The sequence below is a fragment of the Mustela erminea genome, chromosome 19, assembly GCF_009829155.1.
Source record: "Mustela erminea isolate mMusErm1 chromosome 19, mMusErm1.Pri, whole genome shotgun sequence".
NCBI lineage: Eukaryota > Metazoa > Chordata > Mammalia > Carnivora > Mustelidae > Mustela > Mustela erminea.
The window spans coordinates 26,454,114-26,471,574 of NC_045632.1; the positions used below are offsets into that span (position 1 = coordinate 26,454,114).

The following is a 17,461-nucleotide window of genomic DNA, read 5'->3' on the forward strand; positions in this document are numbered from 1 at the left end:
GGTAGCTGAGCTGGCAGTACATCAGCTTAGAGCTGCTAGCAGCCTTGCCACCACTATGAGGAGAGAGGGTGCCAAAGAGTGAAGCCACAAAAGGAAAGTAGAGCTGAGAGAAGAAGAAGCAGAGCTCATAAGACATCATCTTTTAGATACTGGCACCCAACCTAGAATTTTTCTGGACATTTCCATTCCATTAACCAATGAAGCCCCTTTTCCAGAAGTCAGTAGGAGGGACTCTCTCCTCCCTGCAGCTGAATGAATACTAGCTAACAAGAAAGCAGAACACAGAATGTGACTTCTTCTTATTCTTTTTTTTTTTTTTTTTTTACAAAATCAATACAGCATTTGCAATATTAAAACTATAATAAGTTTTCACATTACTATGACGTTACTCAACATGTCAGTTAAAAAGAGGCACGTGATGATTTGACCACATGGTCTTAAGTGGTGCAGGGGTTCCCAGATCTGGGGAACTACAGAGTGGCCTATTCCAGGTTTTGCTCCCACGATCTTCTTTTCCATCCCATTGCCAGCACCCCTGGGTACACTTCAGGCTGCCTTCAGGAGAAGTCGCCGTTTCTGCACAAAAAGGTCATAGACCGCAAGTTCACAGCGACACTTGGCTCTACCATCAGCCCACACACAGTCACCAGTCCTCTTTAACTCAGGGAAGAATGGGCTGTTGCCAGCAGGGCAGCAAACACGGACTCGGGCTTCTGCTTTAGGACCTCGGGCCTGTCAAACTCCACAACCTGAGAGATGGAGAAAGGGGGGGAGGGGCGGACACCACTGAGATTAACCTTGAAGGATCCAAAGGCCTCCTGGGACACTGGCCTGAGCACATGTCCTCCCATTGGCCCCAGGGACGTGGCTCTCACCTTCCCATTGCTCATAACCAGGATGCGGTCACAGTTGAGCACAGTGGTGACACGGTGTGCGATGACCAGCACTGTGCAGCCCTGGAAGGCTTTGCGGATGGTGTGCTGGATCAAGGTATCAGTTTCCAAGTCAATGGAAGCTGTGGCTTCATCAATAAGGATGATCTGGTGAATACAAAACAGGGATGAGGGCAGATTGCTTGGGCCCTGAGAACGAGTCTTGGGTCTACCACTAATCCACGAGTCCCTTAGCTGAAAGGGGGGAGATACGGATTGAGTTCAAACCCACTTTGAGTTCTAGTTGTCCATTATGTTAGAGAATATTAGGTCTCAACCAAGACCGTGTGTGTGTGTGTGTGTGTGTGTGTGTGTGTGTGTGTGTGTGTGTGTTTGTAACCAGAGAATTAAAATCTTGAAAATGAAAATATTCTGGGGCACCTGGGTGGCTCAGTTGGTTAAGCATCTGCCTTTGGCTCAGGTCATGATCCCAGAGTCCTGGGACTGAGCCCCACATCGGGATCCCTGCTCAGTGGGAAACCTGCCTCTCCCTCTTCTACTCCCCCTGCTTGTGTTCCCTCTCTCACTGTGTCTCTTTCTGTTAAATAAATAAGATCTTTTAAAAAAATGAAAATGAAAATATCCCAGTGGCAACTTATTGTTTTGTGAACTGCCTTCTGATTTGCCTGAATTAACATAGCCCAACATTCCCCAAAGTGAGGCACACGCACACACTTGGATGATACATGAGATGGTATGGCTGGAATACAGATACACTTTCTCTTTAACATTTTTATTTTATTGTATTAACAATATGCATTAGAAAAATATGACTAACAAAGAAATACGATTTCACAAATGTTACTGTTTAGAATGAGACTGTTTTTAAAAAGAGGGCATCATGAGTAAGCCAGAGGAGAGATTTGCGCACCGATAGTACAAAAATCATACAGTGATGACTCAGATTTGGGAAACAATGGAGAAAGCAACCTTGGCACCAGTGTTCTGGTAATTATAAAAGAAGGAACTGAGTGGTTGAGAAAGTGCTACATGCATATTGCAGATCCTGTCTTTCATCTCTGCTAGAAAGAAGGGTATAGTCTTCCTTCCTGTGAAACCTTTTCCCCAGCTTCTGACCCCACTGGGCTCTGTCTGCTGTTTTCCCAGAGCTCTGACCATCTGTATCAACAGTTTCTGCATTTATCATTAATTAACCATGGTGTGTGCTGTAAGTGCATGTGAGTACCCGTGTGCACATGTGTATACATGTGTGAGTGTGGAGGTGTACGTACATATGAGTATGTGTGTCTGGGCTCACTTATGAAAGTTTGCTCCCTACTAGCCCAGGTAGTCAAATAATCTAAAATTACTGACACCATATTTGGAAACTTCAAGAAGTGCTGTCTGAGTCAAGGGACTCAGAAGCAGAAATAAACTATTGGGATTTCATCAAGATAAATAGTTTCTGCACAGGGAAGGAAATAGTCAACAAAAGTAGAAGGCAACCTATGGAACGGGAGGAGATATTTGCAGATGACATATCTGATGAAGGGCTCGTATCCAAGAAAAATAAAGAACTTAACAAACTCAACACCCCAAAAACTAACAACTGGCTAAGAGACACATGAAAAGATGCTCAACATCTCTCATTGTCAGGGAAATGCAAACCAAAACTACAAGGAGATACCACCTCATAACTGTCGGAATGGCTAAAATCAATAACACAAGAAATAATAGGGGTTGACGAGGATGCAGAGAAACGAGAACCCTCTTACACTGTTGCTAGGAGAGCAAACTGGGGCAGCCGCTCTGGAAAACACTATGGAGGTGCCTCAAAAAGTCAAAAACAGAACTACCATATATCCAGCAATTGCACTACAAGGTATTTACCAAAGGATACAAAAATACTGATTCAAAGGGATACATTCACCCCAATGTTTATAGCAGCATTATCTACAATAGCTGAATTATAGAACGCAACCAAATGTCCATCGACAGATGAATGGATAAATAAGATGTGGTACACACACACACACACACACACACACACACATGGTGGAATACTATCCATAAAAAGGAATGAAATCTTGCCATTTACAATGACATGGATGGAACTAGAGTGTATTATGCTAATCAAAATCTATCAGAGAAAGACAAAAACCATATGATCTCACTCATATACAAAACTGAAGAAACAAAACAGATGAATATGGGGAGAAGGGAAGAGAGGCAAACCACTAAATAAACTCTTAACCATAGAGGACAAAGGGAAGGTTGTTATAGAGGAGATGGGCAGGGGAGGGGTTCAATGAATGATGGATATTAAGGAGGGCACTTGTTGTAATGAGCACTGGGTATTTTATTTTATTTTATTTTTTTTTTTTTGAGGACTGGGTATTTTAAGTGATGGATCACTAAATTCTACACCTGAAGCTAAAAAAAGAAGAAGGAGGAGGAGGAGAAGAGGAAGAAGAAGAAGGAGAAGGAGAAAAAGAAGAACATTTGCCCTGGAAGAGCTGTGATCTGATTTCCAACTCTAATGAAGAGAATGTCCTGCATCCAAATTTTAGAAAAAATATGCAATAGACAACTGTTAAATTAACAACCTTCTAAACTTTCAACTTTTTGTAAGGAATGTGCCTCATGATTTGGTTCTAGTGGTGGATCATTTCAGCTTATCTACAGGGTATCAGGGTTTGGGAGAACCCAGGCTGAATCCCCACCTACATGTCTCTTCCAAACCAGGTATGTACAGAATGGCCATCAGTGACATGAGGAAGACCTTTAGGTGTTTGTGGAAAGGACATACAGTGCAGCACCCACTACCCTATGGAGATGGAGGGAGAAACAGCCAGTGTGGTTTCCCAAGCCAGGTGTCATCCGTGACCTCCCATGGCCATTCTGCGGACTCACCTTGGAGTTGCGAAGGAGGGCTCTTGCAATGCAGAGCAGCTGCCTCTCCCCCACAGAGAAGTTTCTGCCACTTTCCACCACTTCTGCCTGCAGTCCTTGGGGTAACTTTGAGATCTGTAATATCCAGGAAAATGAGATGTAGGCTATGTAGGCGTGTGGGTGTGTAGGCCACTGTGGGGTGAGACCTAACCTAACCCCCACAAGACCTCCCCTGAAACACTTTGTAACAGTCCTTGCCTCTTTATATTGTAGCCACTGGTCTTTCTTTTCCTTACTTGTGCCCCACTCACTTCAGTCTCAGGGTCTTTGCATATGCTAGTTCCTGTGCCTGAAATGTTCTTTCAAAGATCTGTGCCCTACTGCTTCATCAATATTGGGTCTCAGGTCCAGTGTCCCATCTATAAAGAAGCTTTGCTTGACCACTTCATGTAAAGGAGCTGCTCCACAACTGAAGTGTCTGCTGGTCTCGTTACCACCTTAACAGAACTTACCACTATCTGAAAGCATCTTGTGTGTTTGTTGTCTGTGTCTCCCATTGAAGGCAAATACCAGGAGGGCAAACATCTTACCTACCTTGCTTTTGCTGCATCCCCTGAGCCTAGAATGTGCCTGGCTCACTGTTGGTGTCTGAATGCCTTCAGATTTGACTTAGGACTCCAAAACCACCTCACCTCCATGAGATCACTTAATCCATGCCCCATAGTGGCAGCATCTGAATAATCATGTGAGATGAGCCCCAAGGACCAGCAGACACCACTGTTGAAGGGGCAGGTTAAGACCAAAAATCAGGTCTTAGAGCTACTTACTGTTGTGCTCAGGAAAGTCCTCTCCAAGGCATCCCAGATCTGCTCATCCGTGTAGTGATCAAAAGGATCTAGGTTGAATCTGCCATAGAAGAGGAAAAGAAGTGTTCTATAACCACAGGTAACCAGTGAACTGTCCATTCCATGCATGGTAGATGACCAAGAATGGTTTTAACCGTTTTATTGGGTGTAGAGAAATCCATGGAATTACCATGAACAGTCATTTCTTGTGCCTTCCCAGTACCCATTCCTTCTGTAGGCTGTGGCCCCCGAGTTTTATTTGGAGACCACCTTTCCCCAGCCCTCAAGCCCATGTGATCCAGGTGGTCCCTACCACCAACTCCAGTGGGAGAGCAAATGACTCAGGCATAAGTAGGTGGCTGCAACCATCTTGCTTTGGGAGTAGGACACGTAGAGTCCCCAGGACATTCACTGAAGGCTAGGAATGACCAAAGCAGACTTGGGGGACAGTAAGGCCCTGAATAAGTCTCGGCCTTCCCAGTATCATGAATCAAAGAGGGCATTTTTAAATGAAGCCTCTTGGGAGTGTGTGTGTGTGTGTGTGTGTGTGTGTGTGTGTAAATTATTGTTGCTTCCTTAAACAGAGTGTCCTAAATACAATTTAATCTTTTTTTTTATAAAGGTTTTTTTTTTTAAGATTTTATTTATTTGACAGAGAGAAATCACAAGTAGACGGAGAGGCAGGCAGAGAGAGAGAGGGAAGCAGGCTCCCTGCTGAGCAGAGAGCCCGATGCGGGACTCAATCCCAGGACCCTGAGATCATGACCTGAGCCGAAGGCAGTGGCTTAACCCACTGAGCCACCCAGGCGCCCCAACAATTTAATCTTTTTATAAACCACTCAAGTTCAACACCATGGAATCCATCGATGTGCCTTCTTACATGTTGGTATGTAGCTGGTATGGGCCTTCCATTTATTTGGGATTTATAGGTTCTGGATTATAGAATTCTCTCCAAATAACTGACAATTAACTCTTTAAACCTAGAAACATTTAAACTTAATTATGTGAAAAACTCTCTAAAATACATTATACACCTTCCCTGACTAGGTAAACAGGTAAATTGTTTTAGGGCCCTACAGAGACATATAGGACTCATGAGTTTCTACAAACAAGGGCCTCATATATACTGCTATTTCTATCATGGATGGCTTATTGAAAGTAAGACTCTTAACCCACTGAGCCACCCAGGTCCTGGGATCGAGCCCAGCATCGGGCTCTCAGCTCTGCGGGGAGCCTGCTTCCTTCTCTCTCTGCCTACCTGTGATCTCTCTCTGTCAAATAAATAAATAAAATCTTTAAAATAAAAAAAAAAGAAAGTAAGACTCTTGTTACCACAAATAATAGAGGCCCTAAAACAGAGACCAGGAAATGGAGAGCGAGACTTTCCTTGCCCTCTGGCAAAATGATGTCACCCGTCTACACAAGAATGGTGTCTCTCCTCTCCTACCAGGAATTAAATTCTTTTTTTTTTTTAAGATTTTATTTATTTATTTGACAGATAGAGATCACAAGCAGGCAGAGAAGCAGGCAGAGAAAGAGAGAAGAGGAAGCAGGCTCCCCGCAGAGCAGACAGCCTGATGTGGGACTGGATCCCAGGACCCTGGGATCATGACCTGAGCCAAAGGCAGAGGCTTTAACCCACTGAGCCACCCAGGTGCCCCCAGGAATTACATTCTTAAGCTCTGAATTCTTTTCCTACAAAAGGTGATATACCTCTGGAACCTTTAACACATTCAACTTTTCTCACTACATTTGGTTAATAGAAAAATTATGATTAATCAAGTCCCTTGTTTTGGTCGTTAACTGTAACCATTTCTTCACAAGAGTCTTGGTAAGTTTGATTAATGGGGGATTTCTCTTGTCTCTTTCAGAGAATTAACTTATTTGGGAACGCAGGCTGGTAGCGGCGCAATGAATACGGGCTTTGGAGCCACACAGACCCAATAAGGAAAAGAAGGAGTATAAATAAAACAGAATTGCACCAAAAGAGTCTCAGAGACAAGGAATCTAACCTCACTTTTAATGCATTAGCCTTCCTCAATCTCCATGCCTTGATGTTCACACATAGCTAATGTTCACTGCTATGCAGGAGCACGAATCTGGATAAAGTTTAGTCCAGTTTGCTGACTGTGATCTGCCTGGATTATTTCTCACTTCTCACCTGCCTGGAATGTGAGTCTTGTGAAGAAATGCTCCCTCCCAGCCTAAAATGCCTCCCATCAGCTCAGTTGGGTGTAGAGAAGAGAATAAACCACATCTAGATATAAAAGAATACAGTAGCCACCGTGCAAATGCTTAATGCTGAACTAAAATCTGACAAACCCCATTAGGTTTTTTTAAAAAATAAAAAGGAAACTTCAGCATGTTACGATTTACAAAGTGCTCCTGTGTCTATCAGAGCTTCGTGCACTCTTCAGGGACACTCCAAGTCCCAGTGAGTGGCCCAGTGTGACAAGGAGAGATCGGGGGTTCTAAAACTGAGACAGTAGCCACCAGCTCATCAGAGAGAGCCCAGCCCTGGCACCCTGGTCCTGCCACCTCTCCCAGGAGCCTGGCCTCTGCACCATGCTGGCCTACGAGCCAGCACTCACCTGATGGTTCCTGAGAGCAGGACAGGATCTTGAGGGACAACTGAGAACTTGGACCGCAGTTCCTCCAGGCTGATACTGCAGATGTCCACACCGTCGATGAGAATCCGGCCTGCTGCCGGCTCCACCAGGCGGAAGAGAGCCACCCCCAAGGAGGACTTCCCTGTTGGGCAAGCAACAAGCAGGACCTCAGTTCCTGGATCTGTACTAGAGGCAGCGCAAGCCATACCTGCTCCTGTACCTGCTCTGTTCCCCTCTGTAGTCCCTCCCTTGAGCCCTGAGAGCACAGAAGAGGTCTGGAGTCTCTGTTCCACGTGGTGCCCCAAACCACGAACAGCTTTCTCGCAGCCTAGACCAAAGGGCACAAAGGGCGTCCCTGATTAAATCCAGACATTTATATATTCTGTTTCCCATGCACAGTGTTACGGCTATTTTTTTTTTTTTAAGTTCTTCACCAGTATTTTAAAAATCCAAATCCCCCATTTATAAAAATCCAAATTGTATGCTTTCCTTAAAACCTAGAACTGCCAACACGGGTCCCTCACCCTCCCACACAACACGCAGCTGGAGTTGAGTGCTCCCCAGTTCAACACACTGACCGCCCCACCCTCCTTGCCTCGCATCCCAGACCCATTTCACCCACACATTTTGCTTGCCAGGCCCCAAAGGCATTTCAGTTTCCAACCTCTGCTCTAAAAAGATAAGGTCAACACTGATGGTAGCTGTGTGTCTTGTTTACCTTTATGTTCCCTTTACCTGGCAGATGGTAGGTACTCAATAAATACCTAAATTGTACCGGTATCTACTAAGAGCTTCTCTGTGTCAGTTTCTAGCACTCTCAGGCCAACTGCAGGCAAGAAGTAGAAAGAGAAGAATATCCTAAAGAATACAGCTGGAAACATTTGACCAACCACCAGGACTGCAAGGCCTACAGGGGGGCTGAGAAGGTGGAGACCAAGGAAGGCTCTAGTCTTCCTGGAGGGCTACCTAGAGGAAGCATCTCCTAGGCACAAAGGTGGGGCAAGAATCAAGCCTGAGCTGTGTCTTTGAACAATGCAAACACGGAAGGGAGTGATACTTGGACCAGACCTCTGAAAAATAATAGGAGAGGGAGGGAGGAAAAGAGGTCAAAAAGGAGAGGGCAAAGGAAGAGGCTGATAAGAGGTCTAGGAAGGGTGAGGAGGAAGGAGAAGCAGGACCCAGATTTCACTCCTGGCCCTGCACGGCCCCGTGCCTGAAGCACGCCTCCCCTGCACCCTGTTCATCCTTCAAGTCTCAGCTCAAATGCTGGCCTCAGAGCCCAGGTCACCACAGCTCAAAGACCTATCCACCCCATTCCTTGGTTAATGTACCCTTCTGTTTCCTCCGTGACGTTCACCACAAGCTGTAGTGACCTTATGTGTTTCCTGATTTGATCCCTTAACACCTGTCTCCTCCAGTGGGATCCCATGACAGCAGGAACTTGGAGTTTTGTTCAATGTCTGGCACCAACTGAGGGCCCAATGAACAACTGTGGGGTCACTGAGTAAACACAGCCCAACACCCACAGGGCAGAGTTGAGGACAGGGGATGCCCAGGGCATGGACTCACCAGAGCCTGTCCTTCCCACGATGCCCACCACTTCGTGGCCATGAATTGTCAGGTTGATGCCATTAAGGATAATGGGTGTGTTGTCCCTGTATTTCATGCGGTAATCCTGGAATGTGATTTCTCCATGCTGTGGCCACCCAGGGGGACAGCTTGTGCCTTCGATGTGTAAAGGAGACTCAGGGACACACATCTCATTTTTGAAGAGAGAAAAAGAAATCAATAGTTATCATTAATCTCTGTCATCTCCTGCTGACCCACTGGCCTCCACCTATTGGGTGTGTGACCCACAGTGGGACATTCAGAGTTCCCCAGGGGGAACATCCCACCTCCATTCACCTGACATGTATATAATTTTATCCCCAAAGAAAAACCATAGAGCTAGCCCCCTTGGTATTAATGCAGAGAACTTTTTCTATTTTATTATACGGACTCTAAAGAAATAGAACCCAGAACAGTGATAATAAAGGCAGCGGAGCTAGCTGACCCCTGTGGGGCATGTTTTATGGCTCAGATGCCTTGTACAGATTTCCTCTCCCTCTGTCCTCATCAACAGGGTAGGCACTTCAGATGCATTTCACACACAAGACTCGAACAGGTTAAAACACTTGCTCAAGATCATATAGTGGATGAGCGCCAAGACTGGGGCTGCCTGACTCCGAGCCCATGGCCAAACCAAGCACAGCTGGGTACATCCTGAGGCCCGAATGATGGCAAAGAGTCATGGGCGCCTGACCACAAGCCACAGCTCTTCACCGCAGGTATGGCTGCACCACAATGTCCCTCGGTGTTAAAGCAAAGCTCTAGGATTCACAGATTCTGCTGCTGTTAACAGAGGCAGAAACATGGTTTCAAAGGGCTCTGCCAGACCCTGTGTAATCTAAAGCAAGATGCTCAGCCTAGCCAAACCTTGGTTTCCTCTTCTGGAAAATGGGGATAATAATAATTCAATCAACCTTATAAAATTGTTATGTGATTCCATAAGATAATCTATATATAAAAACATTGAGCCTTTACTGTGGGTCAGGCTCTGTGCTAAGTGCTTTGCATATTATATTCTTCGATCTTTGTAATAACCCAATGAAGTAGATAAAGGGATCTGTCCCACGGTTACACAGGTAACTCGAGCAGCAAAGCATGGACCTGAACCCAGTTGATCTGGCTCTAAAATCTATGTTCTTAACTATTCTGGCACAAATAGAAGCAATAATAATACCAACTATTGTTGTAATTATTATTATTTTTATACTTGGGCAAAACTCTCATTTCTAAAAAGGGCAGATTATTCTCTCTACACCCAGGAAAACCATAAGGAATGTGGTGAAAATGGGCCAATGGGTAAGGAAGGGCTTCTAAGAAATGATAGGAAGATAGGTCCAGGTCCAGCGAAGATAGGAAAGAAGGGCCAGGAGCCTCAGTTGCCTCTTGAAAAAGTCTTAGGGGGCCTGGGGTGCTGGAGCTTGCAGACCATGGAAGGTGAGCCCCAGGCATGGATGTGAAGCCTTCCAGAGCTCCCCACACCAAACCCAGACTTGCATCCCACCTTCATGTATTGACGAATCCTCTCCACAGCAGTGAAGTATGCCTCTGTCTCCGACCCAATCCGGGTGGAGGCCTGGAAGTTGGACGCTAGCTGGAATGAAGGAGATACGTCAGGTCAAGAAGCTGACGGGGATGTGTGGAGGATTTTAATGTTCCTAAAAACCACTGGTTGCCATTCTCCCCTGAGTGACGTCTCAAACCAAGACAATTTCCCTACAAGAATGGGGCAGATGCCTTTGGTACTCCCTGAGCCCACTTCTGAAGTCAACTCAGCAATGGTGGGCAGTTCTGGGCAAGACCCCACAGCACTATCTCACCTCAAGTACCCTCTGTGTGTTTTTCTGCTTTCTGCTCAAAACCTTCTCCTATACCATAGAACCCTGCTCACCCCAAGCACAGTTTCAGCCCTGAAACATAGAGGAGTTAAAGGCCTGCAGGCAACCCTCAACTAATGGGGAAAGGAGCCAGATAAAGGCCCCTGTCCCTCAGCTTTGGGGAACAATCCAGGGAGCATCCTATACCCTTCCTTTATTATCCAGTAGAGTTGAGTGCTGGTACCCCAAACAGCAATCTCAATGACACAAGCCCATGATTCAGTTCCTCCTTCCCTACCTCAGTCTCTTGCTGCCTCCATCCTGTTTCTTAAGAGAGCATCTCTCAAATAATCTGCCTACACCCAAGTCCTGTTTCAGGCCTTGCCTTCAGGAAAACCCAGGCTTGGAGGATTCTCAGGGACTCTCAGAAATTGGAGACACCACAGATGAGGACACTGAGGTCCAAAAGAAGAACTGACATTCACAGGATCACCTGGAACCTAGAGGCAGAGTTGGGACGGGGACCACAATCTTTACATTTTCCACCCCCCTGGACCAAGATGTGGGCAAACAGGCCACACACAGGGTGCCGGGCAGAAGTTCATTATACATTCATTCAACGTGCTCCTTGACAGCTCTGTCAAGGCCAGGCCAGGATCTGTGTGTGCCCCAAAGTACAACAGGTCCAGGCCCTGTCCTCCAGGAGCTCCCATTCAGGTGGGGAGACAGATGGGTCAACAGAGAATGCACAGAGACATGAGCTCCACCACGGGAGGCAGCGTGGACTGCCATTGGGGCCCACATGACAGTCACCCAGATGAGACCATAGGGAAGGACTAGTACAGCAGTTGGCACAGGAGTTTCGTTTTTAAGGAGAGGTGGGAGTTAGAAGGTTAAAAATGGGTGGAAAAGGGCATTCCCAATAGAGGGGACAAAGTTCTGAAGTAGTAGGTAGCATGATACATTCAAGATCTTGCAAACCATTTGGCTAGACAGGAGCAAAGAGTATAGGCAGGGGAGGGAAGGCCCTTTAGAACTCAGAGAGGGTGGAAACCATCATAAAGTGACACTAAGGGGGTTGGGGAATGGGTTGCCTAGTCAGCAGGCAGTGCCTTCTTTCTTCCTTGCTAGCACATCCTCTATTATGCTCAGGTAACTGGCAGCCTGGTGCCACAGGGAGACGTGTCTAGTTCAGAACAATCCTGTTAACTCCACTCCCCCCTGTCAAAGATGAATTTAGGTGTGAGCCATCATATAATTCGGGCCAAGGAACCATGAGGAGGCGTCAGATGGGAGTCTTCTAAGAAACTGCTCCTTGTTCTTAAAATGCGGCACAGGGGGAAAGTTCTCTCCTCCCTGACCATTGGTAGTTATTGGGTGAGGGTGTGTTTCTTCAGGAGGCAGCAGCCATTTTGAGACCTGGAGCAGGTAATCCGGAGAATGCGGCGAGGCTGAAGGTGTCAGGGCCAGAAGATAAAATGGTCATGGATTCACACTAGGTCACTGAATTAGTGAACAGAGAAAAGCCTACCCTAGCTTACTGGATACATCACCTGACAAGTCCCCAGACTGCCAAGGCCATTTTGAATGGGTTCTACGGTTTGCTGGCTTGCCGCCAGAAGTGCCTCGATTATTTACACCTCTTATGGTTGCAAAGCAACATGGGGTGTGATTCCTACCCCCAAAAGCTTGAGCGAAATTGCATTGAGAATGCATGCTGAGGTCAACAACTTCACCAGTGTGACCAGAGGAGAGAAGCATGTTGGGGTCATAGAGCCAGATTTGAGGGGCATGAAAGCAGGGCCCATAGTTTAGGTTTGGCATAAGGAGACAGGGAATCTCTGAGAGCTCTCAATAAAGGAGAGACAAGAGGAAATTGTCATTGAAGATCTCTCTGGTGAGAACGAAGGAGGTGGATAAAAGGGGACTCGGGGCAGGGGAAGAGGCATCAAGGTTGCTACCCAGGATAGAGATGAGACACTCCAGCAGGGCAGCAGACACAGAGGAAAAAGTAAACCCAGAGCCCTTTTGAAGCAGTGAGGCCTCCAGCAGAGGTCCTACTGAGTTTCCTGTGATGAAACAAGCTGGAGACATCTTTGAGAGGTGTCTCATGCGCACAGTGTATCCTAGGAGAGATGAGCCCGTTGCCCGTGCCAGCACACAACAACTGTGCCCTGATCTTTGCCCCTCTGACCCATGTCACTCAGCAACCAGGAGGGATTTCTGGCCTTAGTGACTCCAACTCCCCTATGACACCACTTTGGTGCTGGTCCCCAGAGTTTTGGAAGGCTTGGAGGCAACTCTGCCTGGGTACATGCATGTGTGTGTGTGTGTGTGTGTGTGTGTGTGTGTGTGTGTACACGTGCACACGCATGTATGTGTGTCAGAGAGACAAAGAGAGTGAAGATGAGTGTGACCCACTAGGGACAAACCTGTCCCACCAGCTGAGGGAACTGTGTAAGCAACGGAGCTCCGAAGCTCTGGTCTCCTGTCTGTAAGCCAGGAACAGCAACAGCTCACATCTACTCGGCGTTTACTCTGGGCCAAGCACTACTCTAGGTGTTTAACATGCAATAACCCTCCTGCTTACACATATTCCTCACAAATATAGAATCTTAGAACTTTTATTATCTTTTTCACAAAATGAGGAATCCCAGGCACGAGGAGGGTAAGAGGCTTCCCCAAAGTCCCACAGCTCATAATGGGCAGAACCTGGCTCAAACCCACATTCTAAAGCACACAATCTTAACCACTTCTCTGTAGCTCATGGAATGTGGTGAGAATTCAACCCAAGAACGCACAACAAGCACCTAGCAGGGTGCTGGCTCAGCACAAATGTCTGGGGAATCCCACGTTACGGCCCCGGTCAGCTCTCTGTGACTGTGAGCACTGCACAGCCCTCCATGTGGCCTGTGTGCCCTCAGAAGGCTCTGCACACGCAGCCACGGCTGTGGGTGTACAGGATTGTTCGTTTATGCAAATAGGTGCCTGCGGCAGGGGCTCAACAAGTTCAGAACAATCCTGTTAACTCCACTCCTCCTGTCAAGAAGGGACAAGATGGAACCCCTTTGCAGACCCAAAAACATGCCTCAACATTGGGGCACTTGAGAGCCAAAGCCGGTTAGAGACAAAGCCACAGAGCTGCAGAAAAGGCAGCTAACGAGTGCACCTTGGGGGAGGGATCCCTGGAACTGTGCACCCAGGGTTCCCCAAGACAGCTACAGAGCCAGCCTCTGGCCTCACAGCCCTCCGTGACTAGCCCTTGCACAGGCCTGATCCTGCAGACGTGAATCTCAGCCAGCTGGACCCTCTCACACCCTGGTGAGCTGGGCATGGTGGAACTCTTACGAGGAAGTGTGCAGATGACTATATCAGAATCCCCTAGAGAACGTGTTTTTAAAATTAGATTCCAAGATCTCACCCAACCAGGACTGGACTCTGAGTTCCCGAGACTGTGCTCTGGAACATGGTCCTCCTGTTGGCTGCACAGGGGCTCAGACCAAGTAAGCCTGCGAGGCTGGGGCCAAGCATTCTGCTTCATGTCTCATGCACTTTAAAGCCTGAGAAGAACTATTCCACGGGAAGAATGGGATGCCTCCTTCGACAACTTGGAGAAGTCTGACAGCTGAATCCAGATATGAATAGTAAAATGAAAATACACCAGCCAGCAAACCAAGAGGTCAGTGTTCTTGCTCTGGCGCTGTTTCTAATATTCTGTCCATTGAGACAACTCCTTCCCTCTCTGGACTTCAATTTCTTCATCTGCACAATAAGAGGATTGGGCTCAGCTTTCTGTGGGCTCTAAACAATCCCAATATTCTAAGATTCCATTAAATAGCTTTCAACATAGAGGTACTGAAAGTTCAGAGGTAACAAGGAAAGAGAAGAAAGCAGCAGATTTGAAGACCAAGTGCATAACTCATAAGTTCACAAATGGTCAAACCCCAAAGGGTCACCAAAGTCCCATGAAATGAACCGTCTGGGTCTGCCCATGGGCCACAAGCCAAGCTCCCACTATCTGAGACCCCCTTCCTCACCTGCAGGATGAGGCTGATAGCCATGGATTTATAGGAATAGGAGGCAGAGGAGATGCCAAAAACCACGAACAAGGCCACAGCGAAGCCCAGCAGGTTGGTCATGATCTCCAGTCTCAGGGATAGCCATCTCGAGGAAGACAGGAACATCAGCAGGTAGTTATTCTGCATATCAATCAGCCTCTTAAACCTAAGAAAGGAAAGCCACACGTGCTTGTCTAACCCAGAGTTTTGTGAGAATGGACACTGTTGCTTCCTTCAGTATCCAGCTCCTCACTCCCACCAAAAGAACCTGACTTTTCTTCAGGGGCTTCCTCCTGCCCCTTTTTCAGCCATGCAGTAGACCTGACTGCAGACCAGGGAGTAAGCTCTGACCAGCTTAGGCTCTCAGCACAGGCTCTTCCAGCATTGATGATTGGTTCATCGTCATTTGGGGTAGGTTCCCCTAACTGGGCCAATGAGAGTGAATAAATGCCAGGATCTATGAGTGGGTGAAGGGAAGCAACCCCTTCCCAGTATCTATCCACCTTGGATGGGAGCTGTGCCTGTCTTGTTCCCTGCTGCCTTCCCAGTGGATGCAGAGCACCTGGTAGGTGAATGAATGCATCACTCCAGGATGCCCTCAGTCTCAGGATCTGCACAGTCCTTGAGTGCTCCCCAGTGCCGCCGGGAGAGCTGGTGCCGTGATTCATCCAATATTCCAGTTAACCAAACACATGCCAACTGCCATGCTCAAGGGTTACCTGGCTTCAAGCCTGGCTAGATGCCACCTCACCTCCGACCCAGCTGCAGGTCACTTCTTTCCCTCCTGAACTCTTAGGTCCTTTTATCTGCTTTTCTCCTATGCTATCAGTCATATTCAACCCCATATTATCACAAAAATCTGTGTCTGTGTCTCCTGTCTTCCACCAGACTATGAGCATCTCATGGTTCAGTGCAGACCACGGTGACTGATCTTTACAAATGGGTTGGTTCATATGACACAATGAAGCCTCAGTAGCACTCATAGGATTTTTTGTTGTTTCAACAAACATTTAGAAGGCAAATCTATAGATATGGATAGTGAAAGAAATTCTGTAATTTAGAAAGCTATTATTCCTTGTATTTTATTAAAATTTAATACCTATTTGGAGGTGAAAGAAAAAGAACCATGCAAGAAATGCTGTCCCAGCAATATTTCTTGCTAATAATTATATTAATACATATATGCAACGTCCACGTTTCTTTAAGGTTTACGGACATTGTCTACCTCACTCACATTTGTTACTCCTATAAGCATCATCTCACAGATGAGGTCCTGGAGGCTCAGAGAAATAAGTGAAATAAACCAATGTGAAGAGGACGCTGTTCCCTGATGCTCAGTTCCCCATCTTCCTGCTTCCCACCATCCCCACAGCCCCATCATCCTCAGAGAGCAGCAGCAGGACTCACTCGCTGATGAAGTCTTCAGTTTTTCCATAGACATGGATGGAGCTCAGGCCCTGCACAGTGGTGAGGATGTGGGAGAACAGAGGGGAGCGGCTGTAGTTCTCCAATCTCTTGAACAAGCTGGTGACCTTCTTAAACTTCCTGCATCAAGAATGAGGGAGTTGGGGTGCCTGAGTGGCTCAGTTAGTTAAGCACCTGCCTTCAGCTCAGGGCATGATTGTGGGGTCCTGGGTTCGAACCCCATGTTGGGCTTTGCACTCAGCACAGAGTCTGCTTGAGATCCTCTATCTCTGCCCCTCCCCCCACTTGTGCTCTCTTCTCTCTCTCTCTCTCAACTAAATAGGTAAAATCTTGAAAGAAAGAAAGAGAGTGATCTGGACCATCCACCTCAGGGACAACCCAGTTCTATGTAGATTCCAGGCTTGTATCCCAAGTCACAAACCCTGCTCACAAGCAAAAAGAACCCACTTACAAATAATAAATAAGGCAAATAGTGACTAAGATGACTCCGATCAGCAGAATGTATGCAGACACCACAGCGACAGTCAACAGGATGGCGACCACCATCAAAGCCAGGAGCAGAAACTCTTCAGCAACGATGGGCAACAACTGGTCTAGGATATCCAAGTCCCCCGTAAAACAGTTCAGGAGTCGGCCTGTTGGGGTTGTGTCAAAGAAGCTCATGGGAGAGCAAGAAACCTGCAGGGACAAAAGCAACCCAGGTCAATGGAGAGCTGCTGGCCTTGCTCTGGGACTTGAGGAAGATGTCAGCTATCGTTAGGCTCTGAAGACATGTAGGATCCAGCCGAAGGGGTGTGCAAGGGAGGCAGGGTAGAGCAATGGTTAAAAGAATGAGCTCCACAATCTTCTGGGTTCCAAGGTTACCCAGTTCCTCCACCTACTGCTGTGTGACTTTGGGCTTAAGCTACTTAAGCCCTTGGAGTCTCAAGGTCCTCATTTGTAAAAGGAGGATGATAACGACACTTCAGGGTTGTGGTGAAGAGTGTACACCTCTGCAAATAGACTAAAAACCTCTGAATTGCGCAACTTTATTAAAAGGGTGAATTTTATGATTATGCGAATTATATCTCAATACAGCTAAAAGAAAGAAAGAAAGAAAGAAAGACAGTAAAACACAAGTTTCTGAACGGTTCCTGCCTCCTAATTAACATTCCATTAATACTAGCTCTGGGTATTTACCCCAAAGATATAGATGTAGTGAAAAGAAGGGCCATCTGTGCCCCAATGTTTATAGCAGCAATGGCCACGGTCGCCAAACTGTGGAAAGAACCAAGATGCCCTTCAACGGACAAATGGATAAGGAAGATGTGGTCCATATACACTATGGAGTATTATGCC

At 46.8% G+C, this 17,461-nt stretch overlaps 1 protein-coding gene across 3 annotated transcripts in view; it reads right to left on the bottom strand.

Annotated features, from left to right (window-relative positions):
• Positions 1–326: 326 nt before the first annotated feature.
• ABCC11 (ATP binding cassette subfamily C member 11) overlaps positions 327–17,461 on the bottom strand; it is a 67,640-nt gene continuing 50,505 nt past the window's right edge. For 2 of the 3 annotated variants that reach the window (XM_032326513.1, XM_032326510.1), the window contains 10 exons: positions 16,575–16,801; positions 16,106–16,243; positions 14,678–14,864; positions 10,328–10,417; positions 8,788–8,977; positions 7,201–7,360; positions 4,592–4,670; positions 3,786–3,899; positions 876–1,040; positions 327–749 (listed from right to left, as the gene is read on the bottom strand). In XM_032326513.1, coding sequence (XP_032182404.1) covers positions 657–749; positions 876–1,040; positions 3,786–3,899; positions 4,592–4,670; positions 7,201–7,360; positions 8,788–8,977; positions 10,328–10,417; positions 14,678–14,864; positions 16,106–16,243; positions 16,575–16,801 — 1,443 coding nt within the window. In that variant the 3' untranslated portion in view covers positions 327–656. The remainder of the gene's footprint in view (positions 750–875; positions 1,041–3,785; positions 3,900–4,591; positions 4,671–7,200; positions 7,361–8,787; positions 8,978–10,327; positions 10,418–14,677; positions 14,865–16,105; positions 16,244–16,574; positions 16,802–17,461) is intronic. The other variant, XM_032326511.1, reaches the window with a different exon arrangement.